Genomic DNA, 26,860 nt, shown 5'->3' with positions numbered 1-26,860 from the left:
ATGTTTTGTTTATTGTAATGACGAGGTATAGATCCCTGGAGCGTGTGGCTCTGAGGGATTGGGATTTCTTTAAATGTAGCATGTCCAACAGCTCTGGGTTTGACATGGTCTTGGATGTTAAGCAGAGATCGCCTCTGAGTAGACTATATGCGACAGAGTGTATAGCTGGAGTTTTTTAAGGCAGTCAGCATAGGGCATCTGCTTTAGGCCTGTGATTCTTTTAGTAAGGTATTTCTGCGGCCTTTACAGTTGTTGCAGATGTCTTGAGAGGTACATACCAAATGGGGCGCTGTATTCTATAATGGGTCTAATGAGGAATGAGTACAGTGGGACAATGACCTACTTTTTTCTGGATGAAAAGCCCTTAGTGATAAGATGTACCATATAGAAGGATTTCCTGACTGTTGTGGCGATGTGGTAATTGAAGGTGAGACCACTGTCCACCTGTATCCGTAAGTCTAGTTATTAATAAGTTATACAACAAGAGAAAGACGTTGCTCTCTAAGAATAAAAACAAAAGGTCCCAGCACTGGAAGAAAACCCTCCTGTGTTTGAACAAACAAATAAGACAACTTATAAAATCCTCCAAGGGCAGCTTCAAAAATAATTTAGCAACCATAGCTACGGATAAACCATAAGGCATTCTTAAGCTGTATCCATAACCTAAAAGGTAGAACCCAGAAGTGTGCTGAACTAGCTGTGGATGGCATCATACACACTGATGCTGTCGAAAATAGCTAAATATTAGCTGACAGGTTTGTCAAAAATTTCACCCCCCTGTCCTCCCCAAACATTCCACAAAGCAATCCCTCTACATCTCCCCCACCTTACATCTCCAAAGAGAAAGTCATTAATGCTCTCTCCAAGGCCAAAATTACTTCCTGTATGGGACTGGATGGCATCCCGAGTTACATTGTAAATGGTCTAAAATGCTTCCCAGGTTGCATTCTAAATGGTCTAAAACATGTTGATACTCCATTAGGTACTCTCTTCACCCACAACCTCTGTACTGGTTTTGTCCCTGCTGAATGGAAAACGGCAATTGTCATCCCCCTTCATGAAGGGGGTACAGCAACAGACCCTGGGGACTACAGACCAGCCTCAACTGTAAGCCCATGGAACAAATCAGCATGGACCTTATAAGTAAGAACATAGCTGATCTCCCAACCCTTTGTCATACGCAGGTGTCATGCCTGTTAAACCTGGTGGACAACTTCAAAAATGTCACCAGAGCCATAGATGAAGGCAGATCTGTGCATACAGCTTACCTTGACTTAGCCAAGCCCTTTGATACAATCCCACATTCAGGCATCATTGATAAACTCAAACGAAAACCACAAGACCAGTGGGTTTAACTGGCTCACCAAACAGATCACATTATTTGGGGACTCTTACCTCAAACACCTGTCACCAGTGGGGTTCCTGGTCAAGGTGCTGGGACCTGTTGTTTGGAATTATATATAGTTCTCCTCAAGGAGGGGAGAGGTCCTGACTAAGTTTGATGACTGTTGTAGTGCCAGAGCCATAGACTTAAACTCAATGCTAAAACTGCATCATCATTCCCTTCAATAAAAACAATATTCCTGCAGACTTTATATAATAATAATACAATTAAGACAATTAAAATTAATTAATCCAATTATATAAATCAATTAAATCAATCAAATCACACTTTTCCAGCAGCACTCTGTATTCAATCCATTTGGCAACAAAGTGCCATATTTTAAAATAAAAAGTTTCTTTACTTAACAGTGACTTTTCAACCATATGGCCATTTAATCATTAGTGCTGATGTGTCTAACCAGACGCCAGATAGACAACCCTGTGTTTCTGAGTTATGTGACTTTCCTGATTTACCCTCGCCTGCCAACCAAGATTTTTTTCATGAGCGCTTTCCTGACCGGTTTCGTACAGTCGGGGAGTATGGTCAACAACGCAAAAGAGGTTATGGAGAGCAGGAATATCAGAGGGGAGGACAACAACGTCCATGGAGAGACAATAAAAGAACAAAATGGTACTAATATTGATCTTACTAACACTGTGGTTAACTTGTCTGGTTGTCAGGTGTCTGACAACATTTTGTCGATACTGAATTGTGGTTTGAAATTTGTGCCGACAGTATTGCCGAAAGTACATGAATGGAAAGTAGAAGTATTTAGATTTGCAAGGAAGTTGCATTTATGGTACTATTTTAACAATATACACAATGAAAAACTTAGCGACGATATTGGGCATGTTAATACTGAAAGTATAGACTTTGTAAGTGACTCTATAGAGTCTTGTGATTCTTTTGTTTCTTGTGTTAGTGATCTAAATGCCTATTGTCCCATTGATACATCTTGTTTAAGTACAGTTAGTAATTGTATGCCTCCATTTTTTCATGAGGGAATTAAAAAATTTCATGCCATGGTGGATTTTGAAATTGAGTATTTGTTAAGAAATTTAGAATATAATAATATTCAATATAATCTGTCCAAACAAGAATGGGTGGAGCTATTACAATTTTCGAAACAATGTGATTTAATTGTTAAGCCCTCTGATAAGGGCAATAAAATAGTGATAATGCATCACACACAGTATTTAAAGATGTGTCTAGACTTATTAAATGATGAATCTGTATATTGTATAGTTCAAAAGGATGTAATAGAACATGCTAAGGAATGTTATAATAACTTAATTTCTAAGGGCTTGCGGTTGGGCTATTGGACTGAATTGGATGTAAAAAAGAAACTAATATCAGTTGATGTAGGTCCTGCATACTTTTACTGCCTACCTAAAATTCATAAAAATTTCAGTAAACCTCCGGGTAGACCAATTGTTTCAGCCAGAAAATATTTTTTACACAACTTGGGAGTAGTATTACATAAGGTATTACTTAAGGAAGTTGTTTGTCTGTCATCATATATGAGATTCTTTTGATTTTTTTGAATAAAATAAAGTCTATCATATGGAATAAAAATATGTATTGGATCACATTAGATGTGAAGAGTCTGTATACTAGCATTCAACACAAATTTGGTTTAGAAGCAATATATAAAAGTATGGGGGACCATCCCGTTCACACATTATGTTCTTGATTTAGGTCAATTTTGCCTAGAAAATAACTATTTTTGTTTTGACAATATGATTTTTCATCAAATACAGGGGACAGCAATGGGTGCTCCATTTGCACCGATGTATGCAAATGTATTTATGGGCTTGGTTGAACAAGAATGTATCTATAAGAATGAATTTGTACATAAATATGTTAAAATGTACTATAGATACATAGATGATCTGATTTTTCTGTGTGAAGATGGTTTCAACAACATAAATAAATTTGTAAGGGAAATTCAGCAAAATAGGTTTAATATTTCTTTTGAAGGACTACAATGTGGACATACAGTTAATTTTTTGGATATTAGGTTAATAGGTCAAAGTGGCCATCCAATAATTACTAGTATACACAGGAAGTCTGGTATGCCACACGATTTTTTGAAGGCCACTAGTTGTCATCCTACCCAAACTATTCAATCCTTACCATGTGGTGAATTTTTAAGGATTTCACGTTTATGTAATGATGATAATGTATTCCTACGGGAAATTCAATTAACAAAAGATATGTTTTTGAGAAGAGAGTATGATGCTAGATTGCTTGAAATGGATATTCAGAAAATAGTAGAATTAAGATATAATTCACAGAATATGGGTCATACTTGTTACAAAAATAAGGGTAAATGTCATACTGAAAATAGAATTAATTTGGATAAAAATATTTTTTTAGTGTCTACTTATAATATTTTTAGTAGTCATATTAAAAAATGCATATTGCATTTTTGGGAATTTTTAAAAAATTTTGAGGAATTAAATAATTTAATGGTTAAAAAATTAATTTTTTCATATAAAAGAGGTAGGAGTATTAGAGACATGGTAGTACATACATTTTTTTAAACCAGAATGTAAAATATACTATCAAATTTCTGATTTGGGTAGGTTTCCATGTGGAAACTGTAGTATTTGTACATAGAGTATTTACTAGTATTAATAATGTTAGGTTTACTCCTGATGGTATATACAATTGTAGGACACAGAAGGTAATTTATGCAATTAAATGTGGGTGTAATAAGTTTTATATTGGCCAAACAAAAAGGATGTTCAAAGTCAGATTACTTGAACATTTAAGGGACATAAGAAACAAAAAAAGTAAGAGCCCATTAGCGTTACATTTCTGTGAACATCACAATGGAATTAGTGACAGTTTGCAAGCGACTATTTTACAACAAGTAGCTGATATTGAATTAAATGGCCATATGGTTGAAAAGTCACTGTTAAGTAAAGAAACTGTTTTTATTTTAAAATATGGCACTTTGTTGCCAAATGGATTGAATACAGAGTGCTGCTGTAAAAGTGTGATTTGATTGATTTAATTGATTTATATAATTGGATTAATTAATTTTAATTGTCTTAATTGTTGTAATTATATAAAGTGTTTTACAACTGTGATAGTTTACTCCTTGAAGGCTTACTGAGGCCGAGGCGCTAGAGAGAGAGCATCACAAATTCGCTTTGTTTTAAGAAAGAGAGCTAAATAAATCTGTTTGGTTTTACTGGTCTTGTGGTTTTCGTTCATCTGCCTTCTATCTGTTGTTGTTGAATCATTGATAAAACTCTCCCAGTTGAATATCAACCCTTATGTCATCCGGTGGGTTGCTAACTGGCTCACCAACAGATCACATTCAAGTTTGGGGACTTTTACCTCAACCAGCACACCTGTCACCAGTGGGGTTCCACAGGGGTCAGTGCTGGGACCCCTGTTGTTTGGAATATACTTCCCTAAAGTTCAGGTCAAAAGAGAGGGGCTGTGTCTGACTAAGTTTGATGACTGTTGTAAATTAGGTGCATCATTGAATCCCGAAAATATGTCAGTATAATTCAAGAGGGGCTTGCACAAACCAATGATTGGTGCCAGAGCCATAGACTTAAACTCAATGCTAAAAACTGCATCATCATTCCCTTCAATAAAAACAATATTCCTGCAGACTGTCATAAATAATAATACTGTTAAGTAACAATTCAGTAGTGAGAGACTTTGGAATGCAAGTTGACAACCTAAACCTTGACCACCATGTGTCTACTGTGGTAAGGAGGGCATTCAGCGTCGCACACCTCATTAGCAAAGTCATTGCCTCAAGAGCGAAAGAGGTCATAACACCCCTGTACTTGACCCTCACCAAGCCAGTAATTAATTACATTGCTGCCTTTGGTTTGTACTTACCAGGCACCTGGAGCAGCTTGAGAGACCTCAGAGATATCTAACCAAGAAAATTCAGGGTCTCCAGCACGTGTCCAGCATTGACAGACTGAAGTCACTGTCACTGTACTCAGTAGCATACAGACTACTTAGAGGAGATTTGTACCTGGCCTACAGAGCAATTTCTGATCCAAACCTAATGGAAATGCAGCACATCTACAAGTCAAATGTGACAAGGGTCACCCACTCCAAGACTTTAACCTGGCCTGTGACATAAATAGGACCTGCTGGAGAGAGACAGATATGTCTCTCGAGGTTGCCACTCCTCTAGAACAGGCTACCAATTCACATCAAACAAAGCCCCTCAATGACGCTGTTTAAGTGTAGCCTTGATGACTGGATGGGAAACTGTAAATTCCTGCAGGGGTTTTCACCCATGACCCTCGTAGAAATGGGCAGTTGTTGCTAAGATCTCAAGCTTAGGCAAAATCCTTTATATTGGGTTTCTCTAGTATTATATTGGGTATACATGGCTAGACTTATAAAGACCTTTGGGCAAATAGGCCAGTAACCACCTATGAACCTAGACCTTTGTGCACCAGTGTGGTACCATACCCTTAGGATCATTTTCTGGTGACAGTGCCAGTCTGTGAACAGACCTATCAAGTTTCCACGCTGCATTTGGTAAGCACTGTCCTGATCACCTGCATCCTGCTGTCTTGACATCCGCTGCAGACTTGTTCACTTGATCCCATGCACACTATCTGTGCATGAGGTTGCACCCTGTGGGAACAGAAAAGAGTTGGGATATCCCTCCCATTTTTATTTCCTTGAGTTGTCTGAGGACCAGGTGTTAACCTCACTACAGTTTCCCATGAGATGACCACTTTTTTTGTAGGGAAACTTGATGCTTAAGTCTCCTGTGGACCTTTGCGCCCCCATGCATAAAGTTATGGGGGGGCAGCAGATTTGTGTCTTTTCCTTTGGGACCCTAGTGTCATGTTAGCCGTGCATGTACCCTAGAAGAAACTGGGTTTTCCTCCTGGAATCCCATGGCGGTGGGCACCTGTATAAATCATTGGCTGAATGGTGATGTGATCTTGTCCACATGTCCTGAGTGGACTCCTCTGTCCAGCAGAGCACCCAGAGACTCTCCAGCTTGCTCCATAGCAAGCAGTCTTAAACCTTTGACATCCTGAAAAAGAGATTGCTCTTGTGTCACTTAGACTTCCATCTCTTAGCTGTGCATTTCACCCGTGCAATTTTCAGTCTTCACTAGCAGCTGAAGCACTGGAAAAATCCGTCTTCCATCCTTGAGGCACAGTTCAAAGAGGAGATAACTGTGCCCGCAGCACTTCAGTCATGTGGTCCACAGTATCTTTAAAAATGCATAGAAGGATACCAGGAAGTTGCATAAAGTACAGTTGTGTAACAGCAAATGTTTTAATGATCACTGCTGCAGTAGCATTTGCTATATGGGTTATATTCTGCCAAGGATATAACAGCCAGCCAGCTTGCAAAGTTTCAGGACACCTTCCAGGTGCCCAAAGATTTAGGCGGTACCAGCTGAGCTGACTGAAAGGTAAATCTGGGTGCGAAGCTCTTCAGAGCTTTCCTGCCAGCAGAAAGAGGGTGCCTGACTCCTGGAAGGACAATGCTAGGAACAAAAAAAAAAAAAAAAAGTCAACCCCCTGGCATAAAAAATAACCAGACAACAAGGGAGGAGGAGGGAGCGGTTACTGCAGGACTGATCATTCAAACATCTACTGTTAAGGCAAGTTTAACTTGCACAACTGTACTGTGTTCATAGTGATCACTGCTGGCCAAAGCCTTACTTAGATTACCTAGTTAACTATATTTGGGAGGTGGAAGGAGAATGGTCCTAGCATAGCTTGATGTGGGCCTAGAGAAGGTATCAAGCTTATAATACTTTGTCAAAGTATGCACTGAGGACCAAGTAGCACATTCTAGAATGCTTCTAGAATCCAACCCTTTCCAAAAAGTGATAGATGAAGCTAAGTACTGGTAGAGTGTTAATAGTATTGTTATGGTGAGTATAACGAAAGGAAATGGCCTTAAACAACCATTTGGAAATATTCCATTAGGATTAGTAAAATAAATCTGGAGGTGGTGTTTAATCAGCCATTTACATACCCTGTTGGAAGATTATATAATAAAAGTGTCATTAACCCACCCACACACCCTGTTTTGAGTAATTTTGAGGCCCTCATTGAAAGGGACATCAGAATTTTTGTTAATACAAAGAGATGGTATAAACATAATTTAACTTTAGAAGAAAAGGGCCTACTTTATGAACTAAGCAGGAATCAAGATTAAAGGATCATGAAACCTGACTAGGGGTGGGGTAGTTATGGAGCAATGGATGTATTTGAGTAAAATGTCGGAGATATTACATAATGAAGGGAAATATTTACAGGCATCTAGAAATGAGATTGCATTAGCATATAAAAATATAGATTTAATTATGGAGGATAGTTTGTTACAAGGGGCCACTGACAAAAATGTACATACATTTTTGGTTGTTCCAAAACCTGTGATTCCTGGGATCTTTGGGATTCTCAAAGGCCACAAAGATGCACAGAATCCCCCTTTGAGGCCAATAGTGTCATCTGCTGTCTCTAAAACACAGTCTGTGGCTGTTTTAGTGGACACAGAGTTAAAACCATTTTATGATTTATACCATGTACTGGCAGATTCATGGGATTTGGTGAATAAAATGAGTATGGTGGAATTTAATGCTAGTTATTCCATTATTATCATTGCTATCGAGGATATTTTAGTGTTAGTCCTCATAGTGTAGGATTAACTTGGTTTGAGGAAGTTTTAACAGAATTGGATTTCCTGGCATAACAAGACTTTAGGTTAATATTCGAGAATATGGTGTTGATCCTGAAAAATAGTTTCATTTTTTTCAGGGTGAATTTTTTAAACAAGTTGATGGGGTTGCCATAGGAGCATCCTGTCCCCCATATTTGCTAACATTGTTTTGTTGTTTTGGGAACAGCACTTTTTTTCATCCAGTTATTACAAACATTAGAGTTTATTTTTGATTTTTGGATGATATTTTTACTATTTGGAAGGGTCCTTTAAATGTTATCATTGAATTTATGAATTATATCAATAGTACTACTGAATTTGTGATATTTAATTATGTTGTTGGATTGGTGGAAATGCATTTTTTTTAGATGTCAGAATTTTTAAGGATGGTGTTAACCGAAGGTATTTATCAAGACTTTATAGGAAAGGACATTTCTCAAATTTATACTTGCATTATAACAGTAACCATCCTTACTTTAAAAAAAAAAGAACATTGTCAAAGGCCAGATGGTGCGAGTGGCACGTATGACCACCCTTAATGGAAGACCTAGTGGATGAGTTGAATTACATTGACTGGTTATTCATAGCCAGAGGATACCCTAGAGCCTCTAAGTCCACTAAAGATGAGATTTTACAGGGATGGGGGAAAAATATCTTGTAGGATAGGAACAGGGAAATATTGGATATATGAATAAAGAATTATTCTTTGTGTTAAATTATAATAGACACTAAGAAGGTGCAGGACATTATTGTTAAGTATTGGGAGCTGTTTGCCAATATGACAAACAGTTTAAAAGTTTTTTCAAGACCTTTAAAGTTCAGTTTTAAAAGGGGCCACAATATGAAAAACATCTTTGAAGCTGGTTATGGTTATGTTGGCAAGTTAGGTGGAAATTCACTAATATCATTAATAATAAAAAAGGCACCTTCAAGTGTGGGTTATGTCCTCAGTGCTCTTTTATTGCAAATTCTTCGAAATTGCAAATACCAGGAATAAGTTATAAGTTAATACCTAATGGTTATTTTAGTTGTATTTCCAAGGGGGTGATATATCTGGCATATTGTACAGAATGTTGGTCTTATATCTAGAAGTCTAAATCTCAAAATGCACTCTCTCTCGATGCACTCCTAAAAATGGAGAACATCAATATCTGTGCAGTACAAGAGACCTGGTTCAAGGCTCCAGAGAGCACCCCTGCAATACCAGGCTACAACTCTTACCACACTTTTCGGCCAGCAAACCATAACCGAAACACTAAAGGTGAAGGAGTGTCCCTATTCACCAAGAATATTCACAACACCAGGCTAGTTGCCCAACACAACACATCTGAAATTCTCCAGGTGCAACTGACAATAGGTAAGACTGCAGTCCAAATTGTAGCTAGCTACAGATACCCCACCATGCCCTAAGATTCTCACTACACCATTCTAAACATACTGGAAAATATTAAGCTACAACCAAACACCCTAATACTGTGTGATTTCAACTACCCTGTCATTAACTGGGAAAAACTACTCGCGTACAAACACCTTTGCCAAATGGTTCTTGAAATTCATAAATTCCAATGCCGTGGATCAACTAATCCTTAGTCCCACCAGGGGCTCCAATATCCTAGACCTGGTGATTACCAACATGGGAAATTGATGCTCCATACCTATGATCATCCCCTCGTTGGTTAGGTCTGACCATAAGCTAATCACCCTTTACATCCACATCCCACCCCCACCCACCCCCCCCAGTAAGGAAACCTCCATAAAAAAAAACTTTTCTCCAAAGCCAACTTCATGCTACTCAAGTCAGAAGTGACAAGCTTCATGACACCCATGCAGATGCGAACTGAAAGTTTGACTGCTGAATCCCACACTAAGACACTGTACGAGCACATCCACTTGTGCATGAGTCGTGCCATCCCCAATAGAAACCAAGATGCTCTCCTCCAAAATAAAAGGAAGCCAATCTGGTGGTCCCTTGCCATAAACTAACTTTACAACAAAAGGAAGAAACTGTTGCAGAAGAGGAAAATCCCAAGATGCACAAAACTCCCTTACCAGCCTCGGTAAGAAGCTGAGATCCCTCGTCCTCCAAAGCTAGTTACGAAAATAAAATTGCTAAAAATTCCAAAGACAACCAACCACAAGGCATTCTGTAGCTATGTCAAGAATCTAAATGACAATGCTCAGATCTGCTCTGAGGTACAACAGAATGGCATTAAATATACTGATCCCAAGGATATTGCCAATATCCTGGCAGATAAATTCAGTGCAAACTTCACCCCCCCCCCCCCTAAAGGGCCCATCTCAGTACCGAAAGATTGCCAAATTCTGGTAATAACAGCCACACAGTAAAAAAAAACGCACTCTCCAAAGGTAAGAATACAGCATCCATGGGACCAGACAACATCCCAGACTGTGTACTACATGAACTACAAAATAAACTGGCACCTCACCTAAGTGTCATGTTTAATCGTAGCCTCACCTCAGGCTTAATGCCCACTGAGTGGTGCACAGCTACAGTTATCCCACTCCACAAGGGGGGATCCACCTTGGATCCCGGGAACTACCACCCCATCAGTCTGATGAGCCTGATCTGCAAGGCCATGGAACCTGTTGTCATGGAACGTATAAACACAGACATTGGCAATCTTCAAACACTGGACCCCACCCAGCTTGGGTTTGTGAAGGGCTGATCTTGTCTCCTGAACCTGATTGACTTCTTCGAATCAGTCTCCAGAGCTCTGGACGAGGGTAAGGTGGTCCACACAGCCTATCTGGACCTCGCCAAAGCCTTCGACACCATCCCCCACTCTGGAATCATAGATAAACATACTAAGCTGGGCATTAATCACTACGTTACTCGATGGGTTGCCAACTGAGTTACTGACAGAACCCAGACTATAAAAGTAGCCGACTCCAAATCCAGCTCCAGACAAGTGACAAGTGGAGTACCTCAGGGTTCAGTCCTGAGACCACTCCTGTTTAGCATCTACTTCTCTGAAGTACAGGCCAACACTAAGGGACTCTGGCTAACAAAGTTTGCAGATGACTGCAAACTGGGAGCCATTATTGAATCCCTAAATGATGCGGATATTCTACAAAAGGGCCTTACAGATGCTTGGTGCCAAGAGCCATGGGCTTAAGCTCAATGTCAAGAAATGAAAACATGTACCCGTGAATTACCACATATGTGGCAGTACACTAAACATCGAAAGTGTGATAAGAGACTTGGGGACACAGGTGGACAGTGGTCTCGCCTTCAATAACCACATCGCCACAACAGTTAGGAAATCCTTCTATGTGGCACACCTCATCACTAAGGGCTTTTCATCCAGGAAAAAGGAGGTCATTGTCCCACTGTACTCATCCCTCATTAGACCTATTATAGAATACAACGCCCTGTTTGGTATGCACCTCTCAAGACATCTGCAACAACTGGAAAGGCTGCAGAAATACCTCACTAAAAGAATCACAGGCCTAAAGCAGATGTCCTATGCTGACCGTCTAAAACAATGTTGACCGTCTAAAACAACTCCACCTATACTCTGTCGCATATAGTGTACTCAGAGGCGATCTCTGCTTAACATGCAAGGCCATGTCAAACCCAGAGCTTTTGGACATGCTACACTTAAAGAAATCCCAATCCCTCAGAGCCACATGCTCCAGGGAACTAAACCTTGTCATCACAATGAACAAAACATGTTGGAGGGATAGGTTCCAGACCCAGAAACTCCCCAGACTCTGGAATAGACTACCCGTACATGTCAAGTAGAGTGCGCCTCTTTGGCCCTCTTCAAAAGGAACCTTCATGATTTAATGGGAGAGAGGAAATTCACCCTGGGGTTCATGTCAGTCGACCTGCTAGACAGGGGTCCAAGGAAGTAAATACTGTGGGAAGAAATAGCCAGGGAATTGTTATGGTTAGGCTTGTATAGGCCCTAGGGCCAATAGCCTAGTACCACCTATGAACCTATGTTGGGAATATGGAAAGGAGGTTGAAACAGAGAATATAAGAGGATTCATATGATATCAATAAAAGGAAGGATACTAATGTCCTGTACAGGCACACCCTGAATTGTGCACAAGCCAGTTTTGGGACAAGTAAAACCTTTTTTTGGGGGGGGGGGGTGATTGGGAAACTGTTTTGGAGTATCATGAGTTAATTTGGCAGATACACCTGGAAGCTTATAACCCTCCTGGGTTAAACGACCTTGTGTACCTTGTTCCAGCCCTAAAAAGAAGGGCTATAAAGTATCGATGACTTGTGCATTATAGGGTGTTTGTTTGTATATGTGGCTGTTAAATTTTTTTTTTTTTTTAGCTACACACACATATGTACAATACAATTGTTGGTGTGTTGCATTTGTGAATTTAGTTTAGTTCTCTGCACTTCCCTGTGGCTTATCTACTGTGCCCAGGGTATTCATAAAGTGTCTAGCTCCAGCCATTGCATTGTGCAGGCAGAGAAATATTCAGATATACCCATACTTGGACGATTGTCTGATTCAGGCAGAAAGCCAGGAGTTACTAAAACATGTGGCATTCGTAAAGAAACCTCTAAACTCACTGGGGTACACCGTAAACGAAAATAAATCTCACCTAGTACCCTGCCAACAAATTGTATTCCTGGGAGCAAGCTTGAGTATAACTTTCCCAGTTGGCTTTCCTCACTCCAGAGAAACAAGTTTGACAACTTACTTCAAACTATTGGCCACAAAAACCCAGCTATCTGCAAGCCCTGGGGTTCATGGCCTCTTGCATTCTACTAATTCCATATGCAAGACTGCATATGAAGAAGCTACAATGGTATCTAAAAAGCCTATGGTGTCAACATTCTCAGGACCTAGAATCAATGATTCCTATCATTCCTTGTATAAAGACAGAGTTCCTTTGGTGGGCAGAGGCCTACTACCACAACAAAGGGCTCCCTTTCACTCTACTCCCCGCCCAAACCCTAATAACAGAAGCATCAGACTATGCATGCGGGGCTCACTTGGCAGTGCAGTGCATTCAGGGGAAATGGAAACCAAGACAGATGCACCTGCATATCAACCAAAAAGAAATGTTAGCTGTACAGAATTCCCTGACAGCCTTCAAGGACCACATTCTTCCAGGACAGTTATTGGTAAAGACAGACAGCACCACAGTTATATGGTGCATAAACAAGCAGGAGGGAATCCACTCGTGCCCTCTCTGCAGACTAGACATGGCTCTGTGGAACACAGCCTTGAGTTACCAAGTGCACCTACAAGCTCAATTCCTGCCAGGCAAGCTAAATTCACTGGCAGACCTAAGCAGAAATCTCGTGGACCCACACGAGTGGAAACTGGAACCAAAAATATTCAGTCTTTTGAGGACAAATGGGGGACTCCAGAGATAGACCTGTTTGCCTCCCCTCAGAACTACCAATTGGACAAATTCTGCAGAAAGACTTCCCACAGTCAAGCTTGGAAAGTGGATGCCCTGTCCTTTACCTGGGAAAGCCTCTCAGTTTATGCCTTTCCCCCTCTGCCTCTCCTCTCGAAGGTTCTGCTAAAGATCAAACAGGACAAACCAAGGACAATACTGATTGCACCAGATGGGCTACGCCAGCACTGGTGTACCCCCTCTTGTGCAGTATGACACTGCTGGAACCTGGCACCTGCCTCAGACCCCTTCCCTGCTGTCCCAGCAGGTGGGCCAAATTCTGCACCCTTGGCTTCAAACCCTGAACCTTGCAGCCTGGCTTAATTCCTTGAGCTGTCCAGTAGCATCCCACAGTAAGCAGGTGCTAGATGTCATTCTGGAGGCAAGGAGGCCTAGTACTAGAAAATACTGTGCTGAAAAGTGGAAAAGATCCTGTTCCTGGAGCCAGACTTGGGATGGGCACAACGGTACCCAGCTTACCGCATATTCTTCAGTACTTAACAGAAATGCTCCACAAGGGCCTATCCTTCTTGTCAATTAAAATTCATGCCTCTGCCATTTCAGCACAGTATAATATTGAATCATCCCTCTTCTCTAACCCCCTGCTAAAGCAATTCCTCAGAGGGGCCAAAAATTTAAGACCCCCCTTCCCCTGGAGAGTCCCTACTCCAGCCTGGGACCTTAACTTTGTATTGGAAAAGCTCACTCTCCCTCCTTTTGAACCAGCTGCAACAGCAGAGTTGAAATTCCTTTCTTGGAAAACAGCCTTCCTTCTAGCCATCACTTCAGCAAGAAGAGTGTCTGAATTACAGGTCCTCATGGCAGTGGAGCCCTTCATTATTTTCCGTGCGGACAGGGTTTCCCTGAGGACCAATCCTTTATGCCCAAGGTGATATCTAGTATGGCACTTTCAGTCCATTCATTTGCTTACCTTTTTCCCGAATCCACAAAACAAACGAGAACAAATACTGCACTCTTTGGACGTGCACAGAGAACTTAGATTTTATTTGAACAGGACTAAGCCTCTCAGAAAATCTGAGCAGCTACTAGTTGGCTTTGCTGCAGGGGCAGAGGGGAAGGCCGTTTCAAAGCAAACCATTTCCAAATGGATAGCCCATTGCATTAATTTCTGCTATAAGCACCATGGAAAACCTACCCCACATGGGATAAGATCACATTCCACCAGGGCTGCATCTACCTCTGCAGCCTTTCTCGGAGGTGTCCCTACCAGGGACATCCTAGAAGCTGCTACCTGGAGCTCCGTACATACCTTCACCAAGCATTACCACATGCCTGTTTTTTCTAAATCCAGAGCTGGTTTTGCCACTGCAGACTTGCAGGGCTTAATAGCTGGCCCTAATGCTCTCTAACTTCCTCCTCCCTTCCTTAGCTTTGGGAATCAACCCAAATGTGATGACAGAAACAATGAAACACGAAGAACATAGTACAGTTGTGTACACTTACCATAAATGCAGTTGTTCGAGTGTATTCACTGTTGCAGTCCTGGTTATCCTCCCTCCAGCCCCCTGACTTCTCTTGACTCTACCTTTCCTTCTTGTTTGGTGTATTTAAGCTTTCTGGTGTATTTGCTTTTTGTTGTAGGGGTACCGTAACATGCAATTGCTTCCCTTTGTGGGGGCACCTGACATCTGGGGCAAGAAAAACTGATGTAATGGTGTCTGCTACATGTTTTTATACCCCTGACGTCATGGAAAAAGAGACAGCATCCGACGCAGGAATCCAAGACTCTGGTATTCAGGCCGGCTGAGGCCTATCTGCAGGCAGATAACCCAAATGTGATGACTGCAACAGTGAATACACTCAACATCTATATTTATGGTAAGTGTACATAACTGTACTTTCTGTGTTTAACCATTTGGAAATCTGTCCCTTCTCAAGAAATAATCAGTTGATCTGAAATTTAGTTCTGTCAAGATAGTACAGGAGTGGTCTGTGGATATCCAAGGTATGGAATACTCTTTCCCACCCAATTTTTAGGTTCAGTAAAGAAAACAGAGAAATGGATAGTTTGGGTTAAAGTACCCTCTGATACCACTTTAAGCATAAAAGGAGGATTAGTTCTCAAAGAAAACGAGATGGGGTTTACTCGCCATAAGACCTTGCAGTTAAGATTCTTTTTTTTGCAGAGGCCAGATCAATCAGTAAGACTGTGTTCCATGTTAAGAATATGAAGTCAGCCAGATTAGCTAGTTCAACGGGAGCGTTTGCTTCACTAATACAAAATTAAGACCCAAAGGAGTTATCACCCTTTTTCTTGGAGTACTCTTATGTAAAACCCCTTTCAAGAACATTTTGACATTGAATTGCATTGAAAGAGGAGGATCCATGGGCAGACATGCTGAAATGGCTGATAAATGAACCTTGGTAGAGGAATAAGAAAGGCCATTGGATAGTAACTCTCTCAAATATTGTAGAACCAGAGAACGACTAGCCATGAATGGATGCTGGTTATGTTGTCATTGACTGGAAAACCTTTTCCATTTGCAAATGTATAATTTTCTAGGAACAGGCTTTCTTGCCTCCTTTAGTACCTGCTGCAGGTCCTCAGTAAACACAAGTGCTGAAGTGAAGAAGATTTGATATTTGGGTGTATCGAGCACTCCTGTTGTGTGAGTAGATTCAGTTTGTGAGAAAACTTGCGGTAATTCCCCTGGCCGTTTCCAAAAGAGGAACGAACCATGGTTGCCTGGGTCACAAAGAAGTCACCACAATGAGCTTGGGGGATTCCTTCTAAATCTACGGAAAGGGTGTAAAAGCATACAGGAACATTCCTATCTTACAAACTTTCTTGCATGAAGTTCTGGAACAGACTCTTGTCAGTTGATTGTTCAGAGAGGCAGTAGAAAGGTCTACTTGAACTTCCCACAGATAGATCAAATTTTGGAAGGATCCCCCCCCCCAATCTAGTTTGCATTATTGAGGTCTGTCATGGTCCTGCTTAGCTTGTCTGCCACACAGTTGTGCTCTGAATGTAGGATGTGTATAGACTAGAGTGATATTGTGCTGTGAAGCTGTCCCAAGCTAACATGACTAATCTACAAAGGGACTCACTATTACATCTCCAACACCTTACATTTTTTTTAAAATAACTGGCTATTTATATGGTGTTAGGAAACTCCTATGCAAGTATCTCCAGGTAAAAAATGTCCAATAAATAGATGGTGTGGAATTGCTTACAGATTTTACTTGCAACTTTTTGAGTTTCCGAAAATATTTATTTTTGTAGAATACCAGTGAGACGCATCAAAGCCTATAATTTCAAATCTCAGTAATTTATAAATTGGCAAATGTTTTATTTTTGTATATATGTTGTTTTTAATTTGGAAAAAGAATTCTAATATTTTAGGCATAGGCTTAGTATTTATAGTAAGTGGTATTCTTTACTGAATGTAATCCTCACTGATTTACCAGTACATCAAACATTCTACTGAGGGTCAGAGCAGAACTATGCAGCAAAATCAGAGACTGTTGAGGCATGGGGGGGGGGGGGTTACAATGCCTTGCATGCTATTACCCCCCCCCCTCCAATTCATTTGATCATCTGAGGTGTAATCACTGAAAGTGCCTGTAACTAGTGGGCACTTGTGTATCCAAGTATTCAGAAGCATAGATATACACATTTGTACAGAATGTGTGTGTGTGTGTGTGTGTGTGTGTGTGTGTGTGTGTGTGTGTGTGTGTGTGTGTGTGTGTGTGTGTGTGTGTAGATGTTAAGTACTTGATTCATATTTTGGATTATAAAATACAACAACAATTGCATAATAGCAAGTTTGAAACATTATTAGGCTGAACTATTTTACATCAAAAATATTAAAAAAATGTAATTAAAATACAAAACAATTCAACAGAGAGCCCATTCTTTAAGAGCAATAATGTGCGTTATGTGCGTTATTGAGGAGCTAACACCCTTCCAGGATTGTAAAGGCCCTTTGTCTGACATCTGGTCTCACAACTCCTCTGTGCAGACATCATTTCCCTAATAAACACTCACCCTGTTGGACATTATTGCTTGTATAGCAAACTCTTGTGATAAGTGTTTGCTACTCACATTGTTCACATATGAGCACAAGGCTTAAATTCACCTTTACATTACCTTGTATATATTGTGGTTCTTGCAAGTTCCTGCTCATTTCAGACCTTAATTTAAGTGCCCTAGCAACCTTAAATAACCAGTTTCAAACAAGAGCTATCCTTGGCAGGATTTGGACACCAAGTACTTAATATAGCGTCTGTCTGCAGTGCTCCTCTCCCAGTAGTGATGGATATTTCTTGCTGTATAATACAAGCACAAAATAAAAGAAAATTGGATAAATAAAAGTGCTTAAATGCATTTTAGCACAGCAGCTGTACCATACACAGTTGAGGTGGTGCCACTTGCATCAGACCCTAATTTAACCCAGCAACCCTTTAACAGGATGTCCCTCTTGGGACGTAATGAACCTAAACACACTACCCCATAACATAGCTCTCAACTTCTTAGCACAAAAAATTTGGACAAAGCCTCAAAAATACGAACAAATTTTAAATATTGGTCTTGTAAACTTAGCTGTCAGAATAAAAGATCTTGTTACCTTGCATTTTCTAAAGGATATAAAGTTTGAAACTCGAATGGCTATCATTTAGTGAAATTATTCACCACTGATTTGCCCCAAAATCCAGAAAATCACAAATTTTATGACGAACAGACCAAAAATCTGAGGCAAAAATCTGGACATTCTGTGAAAATCTTTACAGTTGAGTGGTATGCCCCAGAAACTAGTGACATATGGGTAGCCCTTAAAGTAAACCACTGATGTAAAATAAAGATTAAGTAAATAAGTAATAAATGTCTCCATAAACCAGATTGCTTTACATACCTTAGCCTAGCAGCAGGCACTGCAACAACTTCATATACAGTGGATGGTTAAAGTATATCTTGCATGCAAAGTAATTTATTCTTTAGCCATATGGTAACATATGAAGTTGTAATTTGGTGGAGTTTTGTCTGTCAAACACATTATTTCATCTGCTTGTATAAATTCATTTTGGAAAGTCATGTAATATTGACTACTCCCTGTAGTTCATTATGTAAATCAAGCACAACATTGTCCAACCCGATTTTCTCGTATTTGAATATTTTATTGGTATATACAGACTATTTTCAACTAACATAACATTTCTATAAATACAGTCAAAATATTCAAATATATTAAAATATACTATTCAGTTATTGCAGATAATTTGTTTATAAACAGAAGTGCATTTATTGTCACAATCCATTTTTAATCTCGTCTTTTCTCCACAGGTGTGAGTCATGCCATGGGAGCCAGGGGAAGGCTTAACAGAGGCAATATTAGCTGAATGTATTTACAAACTTCGCAATTCTTGGAACTGTGAATATGCATCTTGGTCTTAACTCTTACCGTTTTGAAATTTTACATTGCTTTTTGTAATTAAATGTGTTATGCTTGTATAATATTTTACATTTGTTAATAAAATCTAAGACAGACTGTCGAACATGATTTTTTGTTTTTATTCTGAACTCTTAAAACCTTTAAGGGCAGTGGTACCAGTCTTTGGAAATGCTTGGCTGTCTTGATGTTGAAGCAAGAGAGGCAGTTTGGATTGTTGGTTCCACACTGTAGTACATATCTAAAAAGAAAGCACATTTTTGTCAGTTGCGCCACTTAAAGTAGACCACGTGATTCTCACTCAGTACCTGTCCCTTTCTGTGTGCCTCCCCTTTCGCTGCTGCTCCGGATCTATCAGTGGTACTTACTGCAGCTGTACATTTTGCATTGTCTTAGGATTACATGATTAGACAAGCTAATGAAGCAAGATTTTAAACAACACCATACATTAGAGTGCCAGTTTTTAGACAAAGGGGGAACTGCTCTCCTTAAGCTTCACAGTCAACCAGTGCCATCAGTTTAACTTGAGTACACACATTACTGCGTTCATTTAGTCTCTGACATACCCCTAAAAGATGCAGATTAACCATAAAGTGCAGTTGTGTAAGAAATTGCCATAAATGTACATATCTGAGTAGATCACTGTTGTAGTATTGATTACGTATGGGAAGTGTTCTGACAAGGAATACTGTATGTCTGAACAGTGTACCAGAGCTTAGGTTCCTTCTCACTACATATGTCCAACCTGTAACCCAAGCGAAAGAATATAAACTGTACATAAATGGTGTACAGACATGAAAATCTTCAGGACTTCCTTGCTAGATACCATGGAAAGAAGAGGCAAATTAGAGATATTAGACGAGGGGGAAAAAAGATGCAAAACACAGAGGTTAGACTGACATTCAGTGCTTCAGCAGTGATCTACTCTTATCTGCAGTTATGTTAAGTTCTTACACAATTGTTCTAATCCCTTCATTAATCACTGCTGCAGTATTGCTTACAAACTGGAAGATTCCTAAAGCTTTTTAGAATATCTGGGAGGATGATTGAAGAATGGAACAAAGTCTAGTATTCCTTGGGTGATCTAGCAAAATCAGTTCTTGCCCTGGAGGAAGGCATCAATTTTATAGTGCTTTATAAAGGTTTGAATAGAAGACCAAGTGTCTGCTCATAAAATGAATTGTGAGTCCAGACCCTTGATTAGAATGAGTTTTGACCCGGCCTGCAAAGGGATTTTCCATGAAAGGAATAAAAGGAAACAGCCAGGGAAATTTATCTGGAGATGGTCTTTTCGAAACTGGGCATCCCAGCATGAAAGAAAGATAGTTGAGATAGTTGATCAGTTTTCCTAACAGCCTTAATTCTGTCAACATAAAACCAGAGCGGTTTATGAACGTCTGAGGATTTCAAAATTTTCCCCTTTATTCTGAAGATGAAGAAAGTGGGCCAGTTAATAGACTAGTTTAGAAACATTTGATCGACAACTTTAAATAATAGGAGGATAACCCCTAATGGATGCCCTGTCATGTGAAAGATGAGAAGAGGAGGAGAAGCCATAAGAGCTTTCAACTCTTACTTCTTAATGAAGTAAGGGCTACCTGACAGCACAGTCTTCCAGGCACATTCTAGACGCAGTAGGAGGGACTGTCAACTTGTCCAACATATAATCTATGTCCCAAGGAAGAAAAAGTATTTTCTTGGTGAAAAGATGAGAAGGGTGCCTTAAAAAAAAAATCTGTCTTCCAAATGTGCTGAAAGGTAGATCCAATTGCAAATGGGCAGAGATGACTGACAAATGTGTTGAATATGCAAGTCCTGAATTCTAGCAACTCACGCAGATAGGAGAAAGTACTTAGAATACCCATACCATAGAGAGTCCAGTTTTTTCCCCTTTTGGTACTATTCAGGCATTTTTTTCTATTTGGAAACAAGATTTTCTTGTAGCAAATTTTCTAGCCTCCTGTAATACCTGTAGCACACCCTCAGAAAGTAGGTGACTGAATGGAATCAGAATCTTATCATCCTGTCAGATTTAGGGTTTCAAAGTCTGGATGAATGTGAGAGCCCTTCTGCTTTGTGAGCAAGTCCTTTCTGTGAGTTAACTTCTGGTGACTGCCCTTTACCAGGTGGAAGACTGAGGTGAAACAATGTTGTATGGGCCAATGGGGGGTTACTAACAGCATTTTTGGGTTGTCGTCCTTGATTATGACAAAAGCTTAAGTGCATTTTCCTTCTATTGAGACTGGCATGGAGTCAGTGGACAAGAAACTCTGGAGCAAAACAGCCTGAGCTGCTGGTTCAGGCAGTTCTGCTCCAGAACAACCTGAGCTGCTGGTTCGGAGTGGAGGCAAATCTATTTAGGGAGGTGATTCTCTCATGGAAGATGTCTCTGCTCATCATCCATTTCTGAGGGTCTGCCTTGAATCTGCTCAGGTAAATTTGCCACTGTATTCATCTCTGACTGAATGTGCACTGCCTGCAGGAGAGTTTTTTTCTGGTTAGGGATCTCCTAAGCTGTCTGCAAGTCAGCAGAGATGAGATTTTTTTCCCCTGTTTTTTGACATACTACATTACAGTGCTGTTCTCTGTGAAGAGTCAGAGGGTTTCTGGAGGTCAAAGATTGATGTACAGGCAGAAGAACAAGTGTCAGGAATTTCATTTCTTTACCTTTTAATCAGGTCATTCCTATCTTATCTTGACCGTATACTTAGAACTTCTGTGTTCATAGAACATGCACCCCATACCAGATCTGAAGCAAATGTGGAAACTTCTGGCAAGGAGAGAGAACCTGCTAGGGCACTCCTGGAGATAATGATACATGGTTGATCCACCAAAGGAATTTCCATGGAAAGCAAACAAGGAACTGATCTAGAGCCTTCCCAAAGGTATCATTAGTATGGGTGAAGCCATGCACGTCAGGACTCAGTATCTCTCTTGCACAGGTCAATTCTAGGGAAAGGTGAGACTGGAAGCAAGAGATCAGAAACTGCATCTTGTCTTAAGGAAGACATTTCACCATGTAGACAGTGGTGTTCAGATGGCAGCTCAAGAAAACCAGATCATGAGATGGTAGGATATCAGATTTTTTAAGTTTAGCGTAAGACCCAGGCAAAAAAGGTCCATGGTGCACATAAGGTCTTGAAGAGGCCTGGAGAATATTTAGATAGAGCTAGGCTTATATGTCCTGTAGCTTGCAGAATGGTATGATGAGGGACAGACATTTGGTAAATGCCCTTGGAGCTGTAGAGAGACCAAAGAGCAAAGCTGATAATTGAAATTTTAAGGCACAAAATCTTAAGTATTTCTGTGATCTGGATGAATAGGCATATGACAATAGGTGCCTTTGACCCATGGTATCCAGGAAAGCTTACCAAAGCATCAGTGACAAAAAGAGTCTGCGAGAGAGCATCTTGAATTCTGGCATCATTAACAAGGTTGTTGAGGAGTGAAAAATCCAGAATGGGCCTCTAGATGCCCTCCTTTTCTTGGGACCGGAAGGAGTCATGAATAAAATCCCTTTTTTTGGCTGGTGGAGGGGAAAGTACAGTTGGATAAGTAAATTTACCTTGACAGTAGATGTTTGAAGGATTACTGCTGCGGTAACTTAAGTTGTATGTGTTAAACCCTGCTAAGGATGTAACAACCATCCAGCTTTCAGGCTGAGCTGAAATAAGTCAGATTTGGATGCCAAGCCCTTCAGAGATTTCATGCAAACAGAGAGGAAGGATAAAGCCATGAGAAAGACAGTGCCAAGTAGTATATGCCTACACCTTGGTATACAAAACGTACAAAAATAAGGGGGGGGTGGAGGGAGGGAGCAGCTACTATTCTTAATATGAATCGCATATGGGTAAGTTACCATAGCTTAGAACAACATGGAAGGAGAAGGGTCCAGGAGCCCCTGGAGAATAGGACAGGCTTTCCTAGTACCAGACATGGAGAAGGAATCCAGTTTATAGTGCTTTCTACATGTATGCATAGAGAACCAAATTGCTGTTTCTAGATGCGTATGGAATCTGCACCCTTTCCAAAAATTCACAGATTAAGCCAAGGCCTTTGTAGAATAAACATTGACCCTGCTTGGAATAGTTTTGTTTTGGTGGGTAATACAAAAGTTAATAACATGAGACAACCACATGGAAATAATCTGTTGTCCTTACTTTTTCTTACCTTTCCAAAAAAATACAAGTATTCAGAAGTTCTGAAAGATTCCACTCCGCCAAAGGTAGTACCGGAGCTGTCTGTGAACATCCAAGGTATGGAGTATCCTTTCTCCCTCACTTTTTGGTTCTGGAAAGATGTCAAAGATGGGTAGCTTGGCTCAGAATAAACTCTTGACACCATTTTAGGCACACAGGAAAGATTAGTTCTTAAGGAAATCCCATCTTTGTGAAATATGAGGTAAGGATGATTATCATGAGACCCTGCAACTCAAACTCTTGTGGAGGTCAGAGTCATTAGTTAGTAAGACTGTCTCACATGTCAAAAGCCTCAAGTCAGCCTGGTGAGCTGGTTTAAATAGAGCAAGAGTTTTCCAGACACAAAATTAAGATCCTGAGGAGGAGCCAGTGTTTCATATAGGTCTGTTATGCAAACCCCTTTCCAAAACATTTTCATATGTCAATGCATTGAAAGAGGGGAATGCATGGGCAGATGTGCTGAAATGGCCAATAAATGAACATTGGCTTAGGAGTATGACAGGCCAACAGGATAGTAACTTAAATAATGAGAACTGCGGAAACACTAGCCCTGAATTGGGTGCTAGTTCCTCTTAATACCAACTAGAAAGACTTTTCTATTTGCTATTTTTAGTAGCCACTTTTTTTGCCTCTATTAATACCTGTTGCATGTCCTCAGAAAAAAAAAGGTGCCTGAAACGTATTAAAATTCTATCCCATCAGTCAAATGCAGCTGTTTAAGGTCCAGAAGTATCAGACACCACTGCTGTTTTGTGAGTAAATCCAGTCTGTCAGGAAGCATGTGGTAATTGCCCGTGGCCTTTTCCAAAAGAAAAGAGAATCATAGCTGTATGGGCCAGAAGGGAATCACCACAATGATTGGGAGTCTGACTGAGTCTTCAGAATGACCTTGGATATTAGTGGAAAGAGTAGAATATATATTCAGGAACATGCTTGCCCAAGGAAAAGAAAATACATCCGTCTTCCAGGCCTTCTTGCGGGAGTCTGGAGCAGAGTTTTGCCAACTGATTATTATGAGTGGTGGCAAAATGATCTAGTTGAGGTGCTAACCTCAAAATTTGATCAGATCTTGAAGAACACTCTGATTCAGTTTCCATTCATAAGGATCTGTCCTGGTCCTGCTTAGCTTGTCTCCCAATTTTGCTCTGATGGTATGCAGTATGAACACGGAGTGAGATTGTGCTGAAACGCTACATCCCAGGCCTACCCATGGCTAGTCTGCAAAGAGGATAAGATCTGGTTCCCCTTGCTTGTTTATGTACTACATTACTGTAGTTTTTTTCTCTAAACACTTTTAAAGGTCCCAGGGACCACAGGTGACTGAGAATGTTGAGAGCATTTATACGAGTTGACATCTCTTGTGTTTGTGTGTTAGCCTTTTTTTGTTCCAAAGACTCTGCTCTTTTAACCCCACAAACATTGCTCCCCAAGCAGAGTCAGAGGTGTATGCTGTGACTGCTGGAGCAGGAAGGAAGAATGGGAGATTTGGATTCTGAGACATATGGTGTCTCCACTACAGTCTCCCTTTTCACAAACTTCAAAACTGAAATGTGAAATGTCAAGGGGTACCACTGGATTTTTCAGATGTGGAGCATTGCAAGAAATACTGAGTATCACGGATACAGTGAAACCCAGAATCCTGAGGAATTCCCTTGCTGATGCACTAGTTTGAGTGGAAGAATACAAGAACCACCCCCCCCCCCCAATGGAAGAAAAGTTTTTTTGAACTGAAGAGTCTAGGCGACACCCCAGGAAAACTATCCTGTCAAAATAAGTCAGACTAGACTTCTTTATGTCCTGTTGGAATTCCAGCCTGTTTAGGAGGTCCCTTGCCCAACAGGAGATTCTTGTCACTCTTGGAGTCTGCAGAGATAAGCCAAGTTGCCTAAAATAAAATGGGGAATATCTTGCAGTCTGCAGTAAGCTATCACTGAATTTAGACCCTTTTGGTTCATCTACTGCTCCAAGGGTATTAACACAAAGGTAATAGAGAGAAGAGAACTGGTATGTGACCCAGACACAGAAAACCTCAAGAAATATCTTAAATCTGGATATGTAGGAATGTGATGCTTCTTTTAAATTGAAAGTCACTAAAACACTCAAATAGGGAACAAGAGGTAACAAGCTGTGAAGTGATCATTTTGAACTTGGGCACTATTACAAATAGGTTTAGAAAGGAACAATCCAGAACTGGTTTCTGAGAATCTTTCTTCTTTTGACACCAAAAAAATCTCTGCATAGAGCCCTTCCTTTGTCTGAGGAGAACTGACTGCTTCTGTCACCCCAAGTGAGCATATACTGAATGATGCAAGGGAAAAGTTTGGTCTCGTCTGTGAGGAATCCCCCCATAAGCTGGGACAGACTCTCCATACCATCTACAACCTTGATGGATTACTTTCAGTATCTGAAACTGTCTGTTACCAAACAGAAAAATGGAGGTTCAGCTGGAGCGGTTTACTTTGCTTTTTAATGGAGGTTGCCAAGGGAACACTGAATACCTTGACAAACGTGGAGAAGGAGGGTGGAAAAATGAGAGATCCCTTGGAATCAGCGTTCTCTCTCATCAGTGTTTTAAAAACTTCTGAAGCAAAAACAAGGTCTCTGTCCTGGAAGAAGTCAAAATTTAATTTCTGACAATCCTCTGGGAATCCTTTTTTTTTTTTTTTTCTTCAAAACAGTTCCAGTAGCAGCAGCAGAATCATGTGAATATTTTAAACTGTGGGAATTGACTTGACATAGAAGCAACGGAGTTGCACAAAGCGGATTTCTCACCAGAAGAGAGAACAAATGCCAAAATATTCCTCTCATTCTCATAAGAGGCAAGCTGAACTTAAATATATGAGTATGACAGTTGAGAGCTGCAGAAGAATATACTTTCCCCCAAATCTATCAAAAGCCATCCTATCCTTGTCATGCCAGGGATTACTATTTAACCAAATGTTTAGCAGTAACCTGATTCACTAAGGCAACAGCTGATAGGTATTGTCTGGGATGATTGTGTGAGACCATAAAAGACTGAGGAACTTTATACAGTCTACCTTTTTAGAGGCAGTAGGCAGGCTGTGAGGGAAGTTGCAAGCTGTGGCAAAATTATTCTTCCAGAACAGGAAGAATGGGAGTAGATTCTGGAAATTCCAGTTGTAGCAAATCAATACTGAGAGACATTGTTTCCCCCAGTGAAACTATTTTATTCTGGAAATTGAGAAAGATAATCCTCTCAGAATCTAAATTAGCTGTCTGTAGAGACAGCATGTAATCTGTCCCTTCACAATCACTGAGGTTCAAAGTCTTGAATCTCTTCAGAAAATGAATAATCATAGGTTCATAGGTTCATAGGTTCATACTAGGCTATCTGCCCGAGGGCATTTATAAGCCTAGCCCATCGTTTTGTGGCTTACGCCACCCCTTTAGTATGGGGAACTATACCCATTATTTTGCTGTGCCTCTGTCGAGCAGTGACACTGAGGTAATCCCTGGGGTATATCTGCGATCTCCCATCCATTGGTCAAGATTTCTCTTGAACAAGGCCAGCGAGGTGCTCTGCCTCACATGTACTGGGATTTTGTTCCACAGCATAGGGAGTCTTTGGGTGATGAATCTATCCCTCCAGCACGCCCTATTAATAGCCGTGTCGAGGTTTAAGTCTCCGCCCTTGTGGCTCTGATGGATCTAGATTTTTGAGGTGAAGCATATTCATCAAATCTGGGTTTGACATGGCCTTGTATGTTAGGCAAAGGTCACCTCTGAGCAAGCGTTTACTGAATAGAGCTGGAGTTCTTTCA

At 40.4% G+C, this 26,860-nt stretch overlaps 1 protein-coding gene across 1 annotated transcript in view; it reads left to right on the top strand.

Moving 5' to 3' along the window:
• The window catches only part of TPR (translocated promoter region, nuclear basket protein), a gene marked incomplete in the record, with an annotated part of 1,837,142 nt that extends 1,818,152 nt beyond the window's left edge, over nt 1-18,990 (top strand). The window contains 1 exon segment of the mRNA XM_044085316.1: nt 18,774-18,990. Coding sequence (XP_043941251.1) covers nt 18,774-18,829 — 56 coding nt within the window.
• Between the last annotated feature and the right edge of the window lie 7,870 nt (nt 18,991-26,860).

The sequence above is a fragment of the Protopterus annectens genome, chromosome 10.part0, assembly GCF_019279795.1.
Source record: "Protopterus annectens isolate FY-2018-M chromosome 10.part0, PAN1.0, whole genome shotgun sequence".
Classification (NCBI taxonomy): Eukaryota; Metazoa; Chordata; order Ceratodontiformes; family Protopteridae; genus Protopterus; species Protopterus annectens.
This window is presented reverse-complemented; position numbering and strand designations above follow the sequence as displayed.